This window comes from Thermobia domestica, chromosome 15 (assembly GCF_964235325.1).
Source record: "Thermobia domestica chromosome 15, izTheDome1.hap1.1, whole genome shotgun sequence".
Taxonomy (NCBI): Eukaryota; Metazoa; Arthropoda; class Insecta; order Zygentoma; family Lepismatidae; genus Thermobia; species Thermobia domestica.
The window spans coordinates 181,560,303-181,576,836 of NC_137468.1; the positions used below are offsets into that span (position 1 = coordinate 181,560,303).

Consider the following 16,534-nt stretch of genomic DNA (forward strand, 5'->3'; position numbering starts at 1 on the left):
TACTTACATGCACCCAGCAACACTGCTATTCATTTCTATGGGGCTATTTAAAGCAAGAGGTATACAAGAACAATTCTCGAACTATTCAAGACCTGGCAACGAACATTCGCAGTGCCATTGAGAACATTAACACTTTTAATCTTCATAAAGTTGCTGCCAACCTGGTAAAACGTGTGAACCTGTGTTTGAATCAAAATAGGGGACACTCCCAGCATCCGGTGTAGAGCTGGTAACTCATTTCTGATAGTAGCAGTGTTGCCGGATGCATGTAAGAAAACGCTTTATCATGATAATTTCAAAGTTTGTTTTTCATTGTTTTCAGGAATTTCATAATGCAGACAGATCCTTAACACACCTTTTGATGTACTGAAACATCAGCAAAGTTGCCAATTCAGAGTGTCAATTTACATGTTTTGTAAAAAAAAAAAAAAAAAAAAAAAAAAAAAAAAAAAAAAAAAAAAAAGAATTACACCTTCGGTTACATCTGGCAACACTGTGTGGTTCCTAGTGTACTTCAATCGTTGCTTCCTAGTTTAAAAATATATGCATGAACAAGGCTTCATTTTGGTATAACCATTATTTGTGTATCACTTCAGGTTCAAAGGTTCTACTATCCCAAACTCCGGATTGCATTGTATATTGGACAGCCTGTACTACACAACTTTAATACAAAAGCAAAATATTAATTGTTACTGAATTTAAGTATTGTACTATAATTTATAACAGATTCAGAGGTATAATTTCGAGGTAAAGTACTTCAGGAACTGGCCAGCATGAATGACTTGATACAATCGTTCTTGATACTTGATACTTGATAAAATCATTCGTTGCTGATAGGTGTGTGTGGGTATCATCAAATTTTTCCAAACTTTGTGTCAGATCGGGTTCGGAATGTTCACAAACTTCACATCACATACAGAATACCAATAGGTACATTTCCCATGCTTAAACACTACGAAACAAGAGTCATTAAGACTATTCTAAAACAACAATAATAAAGAACCTCACACACACACAAGAACGAGATATGAACAGAGAGAAAAATTATATTTCATTTGAAATAAAATGAAAACTTTGTGAGTTTTATGCCGCACGATTATACTGGCTAGGCTAAAGGAGACGGTGATGATCAGAAATGAATTAAATGGTGGAATGAAGAAAGTAGGAGGAAACGGAAACACTGAGAAACCCAACACACACAATGTTTCTCCAACACAAAGTTCATTTGGCGCGAGCTGGGACCGAAGCAGGGACCCAATGCACCAGAGGTGAACGCTCTACCACTGAACCACTGCAGCCCCTAAATTTCGTTTATTCTCCACACTAACTATAGGTATGTTTTCTTTAAGGTAACAACCGACATTATCATTTCACAATATTCAGATACTGTATTTGAAAACAAATTGTAAATTATTCTCACATTCAAAAGTCAAATAAAGAAATCTTTCAGCTTAACGTCCCACGTTTACAGTTGCGTAACTAAGGGCTTGGGGGCCACCCCGCAGACACCTTGGAATGGGGCCACTTTTCTACGTCCTACATCACGATTTGGGGGCCCCGTGATGGCTTGGGCACCCCCGCAATGCGGGGTCTGCGGGGCCCTTATTTACGCCGCTGCACGCTTATGTCCTTTAGGCTAATGGAGACGGAAGATTAAGGCAAGTGAATGATAATGGAAGAATTGGTGAAATGTTAATGTGGGAGGAAACGCAAGGACCCTGAGGAAACTCACAGACACGATGAACTTCGCCGGGAATCGAACCAGGGACCTCACCTACCAGTGGTAAGCGCTATACCACTGTGCCACCATACCTCCGAGGCAGATAAGAATGTCATTACAACGAACACGGAATGAATTACTTAAGTATAACCAATAGACTCAATAAAAAATATTTCCCCCCTCATCTGAATATAATATGTAAGATGCATAGCTCGTTATCTAAATAAAATATAATATGTATGCACTATTTTCAATTGTGGAGTATTGCCTTAATTTTGATTAGTTGTTTAAGTCGAAAATTAAGAAAGAACACTTTTTTTATCGACCTTTCTCATCTTGTTTAGTTTAATTGATTTTGATTGCTGTAAAGACACAAGCAAGAAGCTCATCACTTTAGTGTAATAGCCACAACTGGAAAATAACTAAGGATGAAAGCCACGAAAGGGAAAAGCCACAGAACGTAAAAAATTAATGTAAATAGAAAATTTATGTTATCAAATATAAAATTCAATTTATAGATTTGACAAATCTTTGTAATGGTCACTTCTTTCACACACATTTGTAGTGAGTATCGTACATTCAATTATTGCAGTAATTTTCGTGGTAACAGTAACCGCAACAATAAAGTAATTCTGCATCTATAGTTGTTTATTTACGTATAAATTAATTAAAATATAATCGTTTCAGGTATTGGAAACATAACAGCGTGCGCCGAGTTCAATTTTTATTGTGATCCAGAAGCTGCTCATATTGTTCTTCACAACATGCAGTGCCCTATATTAATATTTCCATGGGAAACTGCATACAAGTACGGAAAGATTCCATATGTAAGTTTCTATTTATTTTTTATATGGTTAGTTATTATTTGCTTGAAATAATATCCAATTACGGAATTAACATTATTTGATACGTGGAATCCAGTAAAACGTAAATAAGTAATGAAGTTTGTCATTGGATTAATGCAAGAAGTAAATCATTAAGGACTTAGTTTCACCAGAACATTATATATATATATATATATATATATATATATATATATATATATATATATATATATATATATATATATATATTGATATTGTAATATCCCATGTGATGTTGTACACAAACAATTCCACATGTCAGTGTTTACAAACACCACCACGTGGTTCGGCAAGAAGACTTCACACCTGAGGGACCTACAATCACTTGCAGACGACGGCTTCTAGCCCCTCCCACGGAGCAGAAGACGACATCGGAGCAGCAGCGCCACCGCCACCCAAGGAACCCTATAAATTGGATGGACAAAGGCAATTCGGTACCAGTTGTCTGGTAACCCTCCTATTGTCTGCTTCGGGACTTTAGGAGTAACCTAACCCCAGGGCCTCTAGTCTGCTTCGGACTACGCCTATCCTTCCTCCTGGCTTAGCCTGTTTCGGGGCTCTGTCTGGGAATCCTAACCTCAGCCGCTTAACCTGGTGCGGGGATCTGTTGGACATTTAACCTTCCCTCTGCTTGCATCGGAGCTTAGGGTCCCCAATTCCACTCTGCTTAGCCTACTTCGGGGCTCTGTAGAGATCCTGTCTGTGACATTACGGTCAAAGACTACCTATAACTACCTTTGATATTAGAGAGATTGATTTGTACAGTATTTTGTGAAAATACTTTTATAGAGAAAATTCATAATTAAATTGGTAGTGGAAGATCGATTCGGGACACTCTTTTTATTAACGCTCTACCTATACCTATATGGGACAAATTTTTACAATATATATATATATATATATATATATATATATATATATATATATATATATATATATATATATATGTGTGTGTAGGGTGTCCCAAAGTAATGACGAAAAATGAAACCGCATATTCCTGACACCAAAACAAGGAGAAAGTTAATATGACATATAGTCCGGAAGTGGATAGGGGTGGAGTACGACAGCTTCGAATGTGGGGGGAATGAACTTCACACTTAGAGAAGAGAACTTGCCGATTTACAAAACCGCGTTGAAGAAGCGTATGAACATTTACGCAACACATCGCGAGTGATGGAATGCATTGGAAACTTACGATTAGCACGTTGCATAAATGTGGAAGGACAGCACATTGAACATCTTCTGTAGATACGTTTATTGTTAGCAGTCTAGCGAGGAAACACCTGGATGACTTGCTCAGTACCTGGTTAACGACGACATGCTGTGTGTTGCGGCTGAATGTAAGCACGCTGCACCCCTCTGAAAAATTGCAGCTTATTGCAACGTGGGAGATAATGAAGATCTACGAACCGGTGTGATTTGAGATCAAGAAGGAACAATCGGTAACTGACGAAGCACGGTACTTCTGGAATATGATCCACTTGTCCCGATTTCTTGTACACCGTTTGAGAGATTTGATTGATAGGGTCAGTCAACCAAACGCATTCTTCGGCCATCCTGAAAATCTCCTGCTGGTATTAATAACTGACCAAAACGCAAACATAAGATAACTTGGTTGGCGAAGAATTAAGAACTCAACAAGATTGAAAAAAAGGCAAAATACTGTACACTTTTGTTTTACCAACCATCAATTTTAATGCACAACAATACTATGATATGGATGATTGGGTTTCATGCTCCCTCCACGAACCTCCATTGACCAATAATGTTACAAATGAAGAAATAGATTACTATTTTAAAAGCAAACAAAAAAGTAGCGGAAATTCAAGACTTTTTCTGTCATATTCAAGAGTGGAACGATTTGTGAAAACCACCACAGAGGCTGCTTCTTCCGTTTCCAGCGGCAGCACTCGTGTCTTCCGTTTCCAGCGGCAGCACTCGTGATGGCATTCTCAAAGCAAAATTTGAATCTAGAAGAGAGAGCATATGCCAATATTTCGAACAAAATTGACTCTAAAGTCAAAGGAGAAAACTAGAAAAAAATATTGGCCTGTCCGTTAGTAAAATCATGTTTGCCAACATAATTTGTGTTAAATGGGTGAGTGGATCTCGCAGTAGGTTATTTTTAAATCATAATAATTATGAAAATAGTGCTAGGTAGTAATTCAGGAGCTGTTAGCAATTAGAATGGCATTTTTTTAGTATTTTATATCGGAAAACTTTGAAAGAAAATTCTAGGTCAAAACCAATTGAGAACGTCATTAGAAAAAAGGCACTTTAGCCTAAAATTGACATTTTTAAAACCAAAAGCTTAAGTAAATATCATACACTGAAAAAAAAAATCGTTATCCAGACAGCGGTATATTGTACAAATATACGGAACCCTTATATTTACTACAGAAATTAGTACGGAGCATACGTTATCCATATGACACTTTCCCGCCTAGATGTTGCATCATGTCGTTGCAGGATGTCTGACATCTAACAGTCTGCCGTATGTTACATACGTATATGTACGTTTCATACGTCACCTACATGTTACATACGTCTATCTGTATATGAAATCCTGATCGTCTATGTACAGTTCTTTCGTTCGTACGGAAAGTACGCTTATTCGGAACACTTATACAGAAACTACGTAAAAATATACTGTTTCGCTTATGCGTTTGCTGTACGTTAAATCCCAAAACTACAGAATTTACACATGTAACCTAAGTTTTTACCTACGCCCCATACGTTTTTTCCTTAGTTTAGGAAATCATCCCTGAGGTACAAATTTAATATATTTGTCATAAACAAAACAATAAATTACCATAATGCAGAAAAGTACGTAAAATAGCCAAATAATGACATTTTTGTGGAATCGTTGTACGTGTTGCATACCCAAATTACTATAAAAGCTTCAATATCGATGCGCGCCACCAAAACGACCACCAAAAAATCTGACAAAAATCATACTTCTTTTTCGTCACAATTGACTCCTTTTTCGCATTACCCACCTTAACATTTCGGGGGGAGGGGAGTTTTTTCGATACACACTAACGTTCACTTTACAACATGATGTGTACCATAATTTGCAATTGTCTTGAAAATAGCTCTAATAATATTGTTTTTATTTCATAAATTTTCCTAAAAGTTTTATCAACATAGAAAGAGAAATTACAGATTTGAAAAAGCAGGATTCAAAACTCTCGAAACTATAATCTGGTTTATCTACTTATGAATTTTCGATTTTTATTTATTTATTTATTTATTTTACATTAAATATCTGAATATTATGAACATGACAGTAAACTGCTCAGAAATCCTTCTGAATAATTCTTGGATGGCTGTGGAATTCCCAATGAATGTGACTGACATTTTCAGTCCTCGCAGTAAAATATCGCACAGGCCCGTTTTCACGTTGTTTGGAATTCATTCCACGAAATATGGTGTACTTCGTTAGGTGATTCCATATCTATTCCATGGATGGATTTGTTCAATGAGGCATTTTTCATAGGAGTAAGATGTCCTCAAATTCTTTTTCTGGTGGTATAGTTCCACGAATTGAGGCAACATTGCCTCTTTGTACGGCGATGCTTATACGTTGTGTTAAAAAGGAACTGGCTCTGTTATGTCCAGTTAGAAGAGTAATTCGTTGACCAACTTCCTTGATAAAATTGAGATCTTTGCCCCAATCTTCACTGGATTCCACAGCTATAGTTACGAATTGAACTATAATTTCATAAATTAATATTTCAGTACCTAATCTATACTGTGATACAAGTATTTTTTGCAGTTAGTGTTTGATGAAGACAACGTTAAGTTGTCGGAAACCGTTACACTGTAATTTAGTTTTTAATAAACATGTGTATATACTCTGATCAGAAGTGTTTATTATTTCTTTAGTGACTTACAGAGTCGTGATGGATAGAGTTGCAAGTAGTTTTTCTAAAGAAAAGAAACAATCCAGAAGAGATAGTTTACACGTGAGGAGGGGTTCTTTTAACACGTCTTTCTCAAAAATTTCTCAGGCAATTTTATTTAGATTTTGCGAATGAATATCTCATTCACAGCCGTATAATGTGAAGCAAATCATTTTTCCAGAAGAAAAATTCACAAGGTGTATTCATTGCACCAGGGTGAATTTCCTTTCAGTGATTTTTTTAAACTGATAAAGTGATTTTTTTTATATATTTCATTGGTCAATGTTTCCTTAACATCCCTACAATATGATATGAATAATTTCTCATGAAAACACCCGGGACACGGTGGTTCAGTGATAAAGCGCTTACCTCTGGTGCGTGGGGTCTCTAGTTCAATCCTCGTCCAAGTAGGTTTCTGGTGGACAACATCATGTCCGTGGGTTTTCTCGCGTACTCCTGTTTCCTCCCATATTCTCATTCTACTAATTCTATCATCATCATTCACTTGGTGGAACGTAAAATTGAAAAATTTCATTTCATTTCAATTTCATGAAAACACCCACAACGGGTAGTTTACTCTCCCGTGTGGGTTTTCTTCGAAGTTTTCCAATTCCTATGAAATATTACCTATACTTCTCTTCATGTTTCTTAAATAAACGTTTCAGTAATGACTTCAGGAATTTAATTTAAGAATGAGAGCGAGAAAGTTTAGTGGAGTGTTCCCTACCTTTTATTATTATTTTAGAAACATAAAATGTGCAATGTATTTTAATTCAGGCGTATAGAAGCAAACCCTGCTAAGTCAATTTTGAATTTATGTCAGGAAACAAAAAACAATCGTATGACATCCTTATGTTTCAGAATTCTTGAATTATTTTTTTGTTTAGTGGTAGATTTCACACATATGCATTAAATAATGCTATCACTTTTGGCCAGTTTTGTATAGCTTTCCAGAAATAAATACCATTTTTGTTGGATTTTGATTCCAAATCTTCAATTTATTTGCTATTTACATCATGTTTTGCATAGAATATAAAGAACATTTAATACTCACTTATAGGTTACGGAAACAAGAAATGAACATGTTTGTGAACTCCTATTTTTTTACAAAACATGAAAGTGGCATTAAAAATATTATTAGAAAAGAAACGAAAAGTGTCTTTGAAAAAACTTCATCATCCGGGACTTCGGTACAATAGTTACCATCTTCTTCTTCCCTTTTTCTTCCCTGGTTGACTCACAAAGCACCTTTTCATAACAGAATAAATCGTTTTCATTTAAAATGTTAAAAGAATTATTTAGTATGTTCTCGTCTCGTTTTTGTGAAACACTAGAGACGAGACTCTGATCTAGAAGGACACTGAGACAAGAAATTGCCATTTGTCGTCTCAAATGAAACACTATTCCAGTTCATCTTATCATGATCAAATGAACAATAATCCTATAATGTTCTTAATACTTTGTAAACCATTGGCTATTGTTTCTGTTTCCAAGATTACACAAGTTCTGATTTTCCAATATTTTCAACAGGAATAAGTTGCATCAACACCAGACAGCAACATTCAATATAGAAGTCTTTGCGTTTCATTGTATTGTGAATCTCGTTGAGTCGGTATCGCTTCGTCACCGAGTTAGTCACAGTGTATTAAAAGTAGTCATAAGCGTATTCAAAAGCAAAACATGCTCAATCCATTCATTGTGATTGGTTGGTGGATATGGTATTCTCTGGTTTAAAATAAGAGCAATTTACGCATGGATATAGCAGATTTTGCTTCTAAAGATCAACTTCAGCATTGAAATTCAGTTCGAAATATTAAGATTTGGTAATCAACGTGTTCGGTTTTGGTTCACTTCCCAACGAGGAAAAAACTACAATAAAACCTCCAATTTGTCGAAATTTGGACTTAGCAGGTTTTGTTTTTATACCCCTGAAGTGATTACTAGCTGAACCTTTGCTCTCTACGCAGCGCATCATTTACAAGCATGAATCTTGCTGCAATTCTTCGCAACATCTGTACATGTCTCTTAACAGACACGAGTGAAAGACGTCTTGATGGAAATCGGGAAGGGGTATCATAAACGGGAGACGTTTTTGATTATTTTTTTAAAAATATCTCGCACCGTTTTCAAGATTGAGCATACTTCCAGTTGGAGTTTCCAATTCATGGATGATCAGTGTTTTCTTTCTTCTTGCATGCAGTAATAGGCAAGTCAGTGATATATGGTCTTCATTGGTCAAAAGACTCCAAACAATAATAAGTAAGTCAGTGATATATATGGTGTTCATTGGTCAAAACACTCCAAACAATAATAAGCAAGTCAGTGATATATGGTGTTCATTGGTCAAAACACTCCAAACAATAATAAGCAAGTCAGTTATATATATGGTGTTCATTGGTCGAAACACTCCAAACAATAAAGCTTCATCTTAGCCCGAAGAAAGAGTTATCCTTCGTTTCTCATTATTATTTGGCCATGAAACAAACACCTGAGATACATGCAACCCCTGTAAGCAAATATGTGGTGTTGGAATGTATAACTCGTAGGATATGATGTTTTACTTTTTTGAAATTTCAACAGTTTCAGTGTACCGCTAAAATTTAATAAGGAAATAACGGCCATGTTTTTTTTTAAATATTCTATTAGAACTAGTTAATCTTCACAAAATTTGCAATCGACCGGTGAAAAGGGCATCTTTCTAGAGCCAATGGTTTCCGAGAACTCACTGTCGAAAGAATTGGCAACAAAAATAGGTTCGTCCACAAACATATAAACTTTTCTAGCATTTTAATATATCCCTTTCAAACCAGACACCTACTTTTGTGAGGTTATATGAACAATAGTTAAATTACACATATGCTACTTAGGAAGACTTAGGCTCGACCTCGAATGATCGTGAGGCTTTACACAACGAGAAATGGTGCGCACCAGTTTCATTTGTTCACATGTTTTTGCAACATTGAATTCTTTTTGTTGAAAGGTGTCGTTATATAGAGGCCATGCAGCAAGTAATTTTGAAAACTTGAGTAAATATTACAATTGTTCTATTTCGAGTTCTTATTGTATACGTTGGTAGATTAAATGTTGCAAGATGTTATTCAGTGAATGTTATGATCTTTGCTTTAAAATTTAATGCTCCATTTAGACACTTATTTGTAACCATCACAAAAGTGAGTGCTAGGGCTAAACGATATCCAAATAGTACTAGACTTCGAAATCCACCAGGAATCCAGTACTCCTTATCCATATACCAGTCTACGCCACAGTCCAGCAGTGATCTTAAGACTGGTCAGGACGTTGCCTGTATAATGTTTTGTCTATTTTGAAGTATGTTTCACATAGATGTCTCTCCTGCAATGGTTAAGCGACAGGCAGATAAATCGAACTTTTAACACTGTAATTTAAACAATTCCCAAGAATAATTTAGATTGTAGAAATATAAAACTTCCTAACACACGCTAGACATGAAGAGAGGAGAATTCGAAGAGTTCACACGAAACGATAACAAAATAACTCTACTACAGTGGAAGGAGAGCAAATCCTCTGTGATTGTTTCGTGTGAACCGCATTGAAGATGTCCGGAGATGAAGCAATCAGAATAAGGAATATGTTAGTGTTCGTTGTCCTGTTTACAGGACTTAAATGATCAAATGCTGAAATATTTTCGTACATGGATTAGATTCAAGAAGTGGACTTTCAAAGTGATTTTTAATTTTTTGTCTTGACAATAGTTTACTCATGGTTCCAATACCATCAAAACTGTGAGCTACTAAATGCCAAGAAACAAAATCAGCTTGATCTGGAATTTCTTCTCTATTTCAGAGTACCTCCTCGATGTACCAACTCAAAAGTGCTCACCTGATCACTTTGGAAAAACAGAAAATGCCGAAAAACCACCAATAATAGTTAAGATTGTAGACGACCTAAGGCACGGGCATCACGAAACAAGAGATTTGACGGGTATAATCACTAGCCTCTAGTGGACAAAATTAAAGCTCCAAGATGCTACAGATTTCACGGCTATACGTCACTATCTGGAACAAAGTATATTAAAATGTGATGTGTATGTGTGTCTGAACAAGGACGAAAACTGTTTCATTAAGTTTCACACAAACGAGTAATGTAAGCATCCAACATTGTCATTGCTTTGTACTTTCTTATTGCGTTGTAATTCTTAGTCTCGTTATGAGAAAACAAAATGATACCCTCTTTAGTACCAGTAGAAAGCATTATAAGTCACAACCCTTACATTTGTGAGTATCAAAATTAGGAGATGTTAAGTTCGAACCATCACAATTCTGGGTATCGTGTTTTTCCCCTCCCCACTTTGAGAGAAACCTCAAGAAATATATTACTATCAATTTAAGATGTATTTGTCAAAAGTAAGTACTTGAAATAAAAATAAGTAAAGTATTTTCTTTCTGGGTCTGTAAGGGATAAAGATCATTAGTACACTATGTGATCAAAAGTATCCGGACACCCCCAAAAACATACGTTTTTCATATCAGATGCATTGTACTGCCACCTACTGCCAGGTACTCATTATCAGCGACCTCAGTAGTCATTAGACATCGTGAGAAAGCAGAATGAGGTGCTCCGCGGAACTCACGGACTTCGAACGTGGTCAGGTGATTGGATGTCACTTGTGTCAGATGTATGAACCCGAGATTTCCACACTCCTAAACACCCCTAGGTCCACTGTGTCTGATGTGATATTGAAGTGGAAACGTGAAGGGAAACGTACAGCACAAAAGCATACAGGCCGACCTCGTCTGTTGATTGACAGAGACAGGCGACAGTTGAAGAGGGTCGTAAAGTGTAATAGGCAGACATTTATTCAGACCATCACACAGGAATTACAAACTGCATCAGGATCCACTCCAAGTACTATAACAGTTAGGCGTGAGGTGAGAAAACTTGGATTTCATGGTCGAGCGGCTGCTCATACGCCACACATCACGCAGGTAAATGCCAAACGACGCCTCGCTTGGTGTAAGGAGCGTAAACATTGGACGATTGAACAGTGGAGGAACGTTGTGTGGAGTGGCGAATCACGGTACACAATGTGGCGATCCGATGGCAGGGTGTGGATATGGCGGATGCCCAGTGAACGTCATCTGTCAGCGTGTGTAGTGCCAACAGTAAAATTCGGAGGTGGTGCTGTTATGGTGTGGTCGTGTTTTTCTTGGAGAGGGCTTGCACCCCTTGTTGTTTTACTTGGCACTCTCACAGTGCAGGCCTACATTGATGTTTTAAGCACCTTCTTGCTTCCCACTGTTAAAGAGCAATTCGGAGATGGTGATTGCATCTTTCAACACGATCGAGCACCTGTTCATACTGCACGGCCTGTGGCGGAGTGGTTACACGACCATAACATTCCTGTAATGGACTGGCCTGCACAGAGTCCTGACTTGATCCTATAGATCACTTTTGGGGTGTTTTGGAATGCCGACTTCGTGCCAGGCCTCACCGACCTACATCGATACCTCTCCTCAGTTCAGCACTCCGTGAAGAATGGGCTGCCATTCCCCAAGAAACCTTCCAGCACTTGACTGAAAGTATGTCCGCGAGAGTGGAAGCTGTGTTAAAGACTAAGGGTGGGCCAAAACCATATTGAATTCAACCAGTACCGATGGAGGGCGCCACAAACTTGTAAGTCATTTTCAGCCAAGTGTCCGGATACTTTTGTTCACATAGTGTATCTTACATATTATACGATTACTTTGTAAATAAAGTAAATTTTTCAGACATTAATGTATTTCTTTCTGTTTCTTTAGGCGTGGCGAAAGAATGTCCTGGGCACTCTGCAAACGCCACAGACGGAGTTGATTAATAAAGTCGAGAGGATTCTATTGGATAGCGAATTGTATGGAAGTTGGGGACGTTGCGACCCTTATGCTGCTGCTATCGCTCTTCGTCCACAGGTGGCAGTATCACCGCCAAGTTTCTATGCCACAGTAGAACTTCATGGCTCTACCACAAGAGGGCAGTTGGTGCTCGATCGCCTGGATAAGCTAGGACAGGAGAAAAATATATCTATAGTTGAGCGAGTCGATGTGGAAGTGTATAAAAAGATGTTGTTAGAAGCGTTCAGTACTTCTTTATAATTTCAGTCTTTTTTTATACTTTAACAAGAAGTAAAGTTCACTTATTTTACCAGTTCCTGATATTTTTATTTACCGTAGCCTACTTTTTACTGTATCTGACATTTCAGAGAATTCACAATCATCTCCGTATTTCATTTGTTTTCTCAAAAACAATAATTTAAAATATCACAAGCTGTTAATCGAGTTGTCACCTTTCCGAAGCAAAATGTGCAGAGACTTCGTGCAGCTATAGAGGAAGAGACATTTCTTTTCTTCGTGTAATATAAGCTTTGCTAGTGAAGATATATCATATTTACCACATTGATAAAAGGAAACAGACATGAGAATTTATATTACTTAGGTCCTATATCATATAATTTATAATAAAAACATGACCAATTTAATTAGTTCTCTGTGCGTCTGTCCTACAGATCTGTACGTTTGTTATGTATCTGCCTACATGAGGTTTTCTTGCATTTTGAACCAGTAATGATTTCAGGAAGAGGCCCGCAGGCGAATTCCCGTCGGAGGTATTAAACAATCTTTAGAGTTTGATCGTATTCAATGTGAATTTACAGTATTTTTCAAGCATTACTTCTTATTCTCCCCTCGAATATTGTAAATGCTCCTGAGGGAAATCAGAACGTTTTGAAGGCTTCGTACAATAATGTTAGATCTGAATAATAATAATAATAATAATAATAATAATAATAATAATAATAATAATAATAATAATAATAATAATAGAAATAGTAGTAGTAATAGTCACCAACTTCATCAATTAAAATGAAAGTATAGACATTTAGAAGTCTGGATAGAGCTACGTCGGGATGCGAGAATACATAATCGGTACTGTCCCAACTAAATCGGAACAGGTGGTACCCCACAAGCTGTGAAGATTTCAGGAGTGGCCCGGCCGGAGCTACGTAATTCCCACCAGGATAATATTTTCATTCGTGTTGAATCTGGATTATCAATAATTTGCAGACACTAGTATGTTGAAAGTCCCCTCTGAAGGATTAAACATCTTCTCATCACAGAAAAAGTATATTTTGTACATGCCACCAAACCCATCCGAGTTTCAGAAAATTCGGGATCGAGATTATCATTCGCTTCACTTAGGAAGCTTGTGAACCATTTTCCTGTATTGACCTTATGAACTAGCAAAGTTAGAACTTAGTCAAATTGTGGACACAAAAAATATATATAAAATAAGAACTAGGAAGAAATACTCACCTATTAAATGTTGATTTGTAGTAAACGTGAATTATATGGTTTACCAAACATTGTTAGGGTTATCAAGTATAGGAGGCTTAGGTGGCAGGTCATGTAGCTAGAATGGAAGAAAGTAGAAACGCTTTCAAAGTCTTGTCTGGAAGACCAACCGAAAAACGACCATTAGGAAGACCTAGGCGTAGATGGGAGGACAATATTAAGATGGATCTCGCAGAAATAGGAGTACAAAGTAGAAACTGGACCCAGTTGCCTAAGGATAGAAGTCAGTGGAGAGCTTTTGTGAACGCGGCATTCCATAGTTAGTTAGTTAGTTTTTACAGTAAACGTGAACCTGTTGATTATAAAGTACACAAATGGAGTGGGAACTTATATATTTTATAAAAATCAGTGAAGGAGCATTTTTTCAGTTATCGGAAAGGTGTTGGTTGGCTAGGTTGCAGTAAAGCGTTCCTTTCAGCACCAAGTCTATATGAGACGTGGATTTACAGCTTAACGTAGGATCCGAAGCAGATGAGCTCCAACAGGGAATCGAACGCGGGTCTCCGCACTGTGGGAGAGTCCTCTAAACGTAAAGCCACAAGGAAGGTCACTCTGAACCAAAGAACTAGAAGTAACAAAGTTGAAAAAACGGTATGTTAAGCGATCTTGGGTAACTGGGCAACCTGGTGACGAGGTAGTGACAACTGGGCAACCTGGTTCTATTCCCAGTCAGGTCTTGAATTTTTCCTTGTTTCTATAGAGTTCTGAGATTCACCTACTCTCCTTGTTAAAATAGATACCTGGGAAAGTAAAGGAGGCCGTAGAATATTGCTTGCTGCACCACCTCCATGAATGCCTAAGTCAAATACCCGGCGCCTTTCCTATGTAAAATTATGTCTTTTTCTAGGGTAGAACTTCAATGGAGCATGGGTATTTTAGACTTTTCGAATCACCTTTTATTATAAAATTCTCTTTATATACAGTAATAACTAATTACAGTTCAAATATTAAGTTCCGTTTTGATATTTTGGGATTTGTGGGTGAATGTGTAGGAAACTAGAGACCATACGTCCAACATTGACAGTATGCAAGGCACTTGCGCCCAGTGGTAGAGCATTCACCTCTGGTGCTAGGGGTCCCGGGTTCGATCTCAGCCCCCGCCAAGTGAACTTTGTGGTGGACAAACACCATGTGCGTGGGTTTACTCAGGGTTCTCCCGTTTCCTCCCACTTTCTTCATTCCACTATTTCATTCATTACTCATCATCACCGTCTCCTTTAGCCTAACCGTGGTAGATTTGCACTTGCGCCCAAGGATTGTGTGTAGGTACCTCTCAGAGACCAGGAGTCCTAGAGAGTAGGATAAAGAGTTGATGCGTACTAGAGAGTGGTGAGGTGTTTGCAGAGACCAGGAGTCATAGCAAAGGAACTCTCAGAGACACGCGTCCTAGAGAGTGGAGCTGATAATTAATCGGTGGAGATTGATGCATTCTGCTGGTTCTGGCTCCTTTTATCCAGAAAGGTTGCTGACTTCAGTAATATTCGTTACTTGACGATCATTCACAATGGTTGACGGTGAAAATGGTTGTCGTAGTGTTCGTCTGAAGTTGTTTACAGTGAGCACGTGGTGTTGGAAGCAAGTGTATAACCTTGCAATGTACTATGAAGCCGTGTATTAGGCATAATACGAAGCAGTGATGCCAACCTGAAACTTTATAAAATCCCTTCTCGAGAGACAATAATCCCCATTTTACTCTTGAATTTCCCCCGTTATGCTAATTACTTAAACTTATAAGATGTGAAAAGAAAAGCTCTTCTGGGATTGACTTAGGTATAGTCAATCTCCAGACCAGACTGACACTGAGTTGTTCTCTGCTCGTTCTTTTAAGGTGGATCTTCGGGTCATCGTTCAATTTTTGCTCTGGCATTGCTGTAGGTGTCTTCTCCTGTCTTCGGAAGCATGTGAAAGCTGGTAGAGAAAAGTTAGCTTGTTTGTTTACTAGTGTCACATGGTTGTGGACATTACACTCCCCAAGTGAGTGTAAAAATAATCCGAAGGATTATCTTTGTATTACATATATAAATCGGAAGTTATCAGTTTCGTGAGAAAGACAAGGCACTAGAATCACAATTTCATTTATCACAATACGCTAAAGAACTTGTACACTGAAACAATAGAATACAGAAGTATAGGGATGTATGGGACATGATGGAGAAAAATTGCATGAAGACAACGTTAAGTTGTCGAAACCGTTACACTGTAATTTAGTTTTTAATAAGCAAGTGTATATACTCTGGTCAGAAGTGTTTATACTTCTTTAGTGAGTTCCAGAGTGGTGATGGATAGAGAATATCTTATATCAGTGAAGCTAATAGTTTTTCCTCAATACAAGTAGACTCAACGGATTGTATCGACCCCAAGTTTGAGGCTACTATTTTCACTGTTGCTGATTTAATATTTTGTACACCAAATCACTGGTTAGAATTGGGTGGTCATTAGGATGGTGTCTATTCACTGTTTGTGAATCGATGATGGTGATATAATAAAGAGTTCCTTCTATGATTGACAACTAAATCGGTGTGCGCTTGTGCGGAGATTTCAATGTTTGTTTACGGTGCCTAGCGCATAGGTTCTGAAACACACGTTTGTGCAAGAAATAAAGAACATTTCCAATTGTCACAAAAATGATCACAATCAGTATGTCTTTTGAAATTATAGCCAAAGGAATTACGAGACGAAAGTCCC

General features: G+C 37.5%; 1 protein-coding gene across 1 annotated transcript in view; it reads left to right on the forward strand.

The window, feature by feature from the left end:
* Positions 1 to 12,650, forward strand: part of LOC145671968 (nucleoside hydrolase-like) — a 30,169-nt gene extending 17,519 nt beyond the window's left edge. The window contains exons 5-6 of the mRNA XM_081741161.1: positions 2,408 to 2,547; positions 12,266 to 12,650. Of these exons, the coding sequence (XP_081597287.1) occupies positions 2,408 to 2,547; positions 12,266 to 12,595 (470 nt within the window). The 3' untranslated portion in view covers positions 12,596 to 12,650. The remainder of the gene's footprint in view (positions 1 to 2,407; positions 2,548 to 12,265) is intronic.
* Positions 12,651 to 16,534: the final 3,884 nt, after the last annotated feature.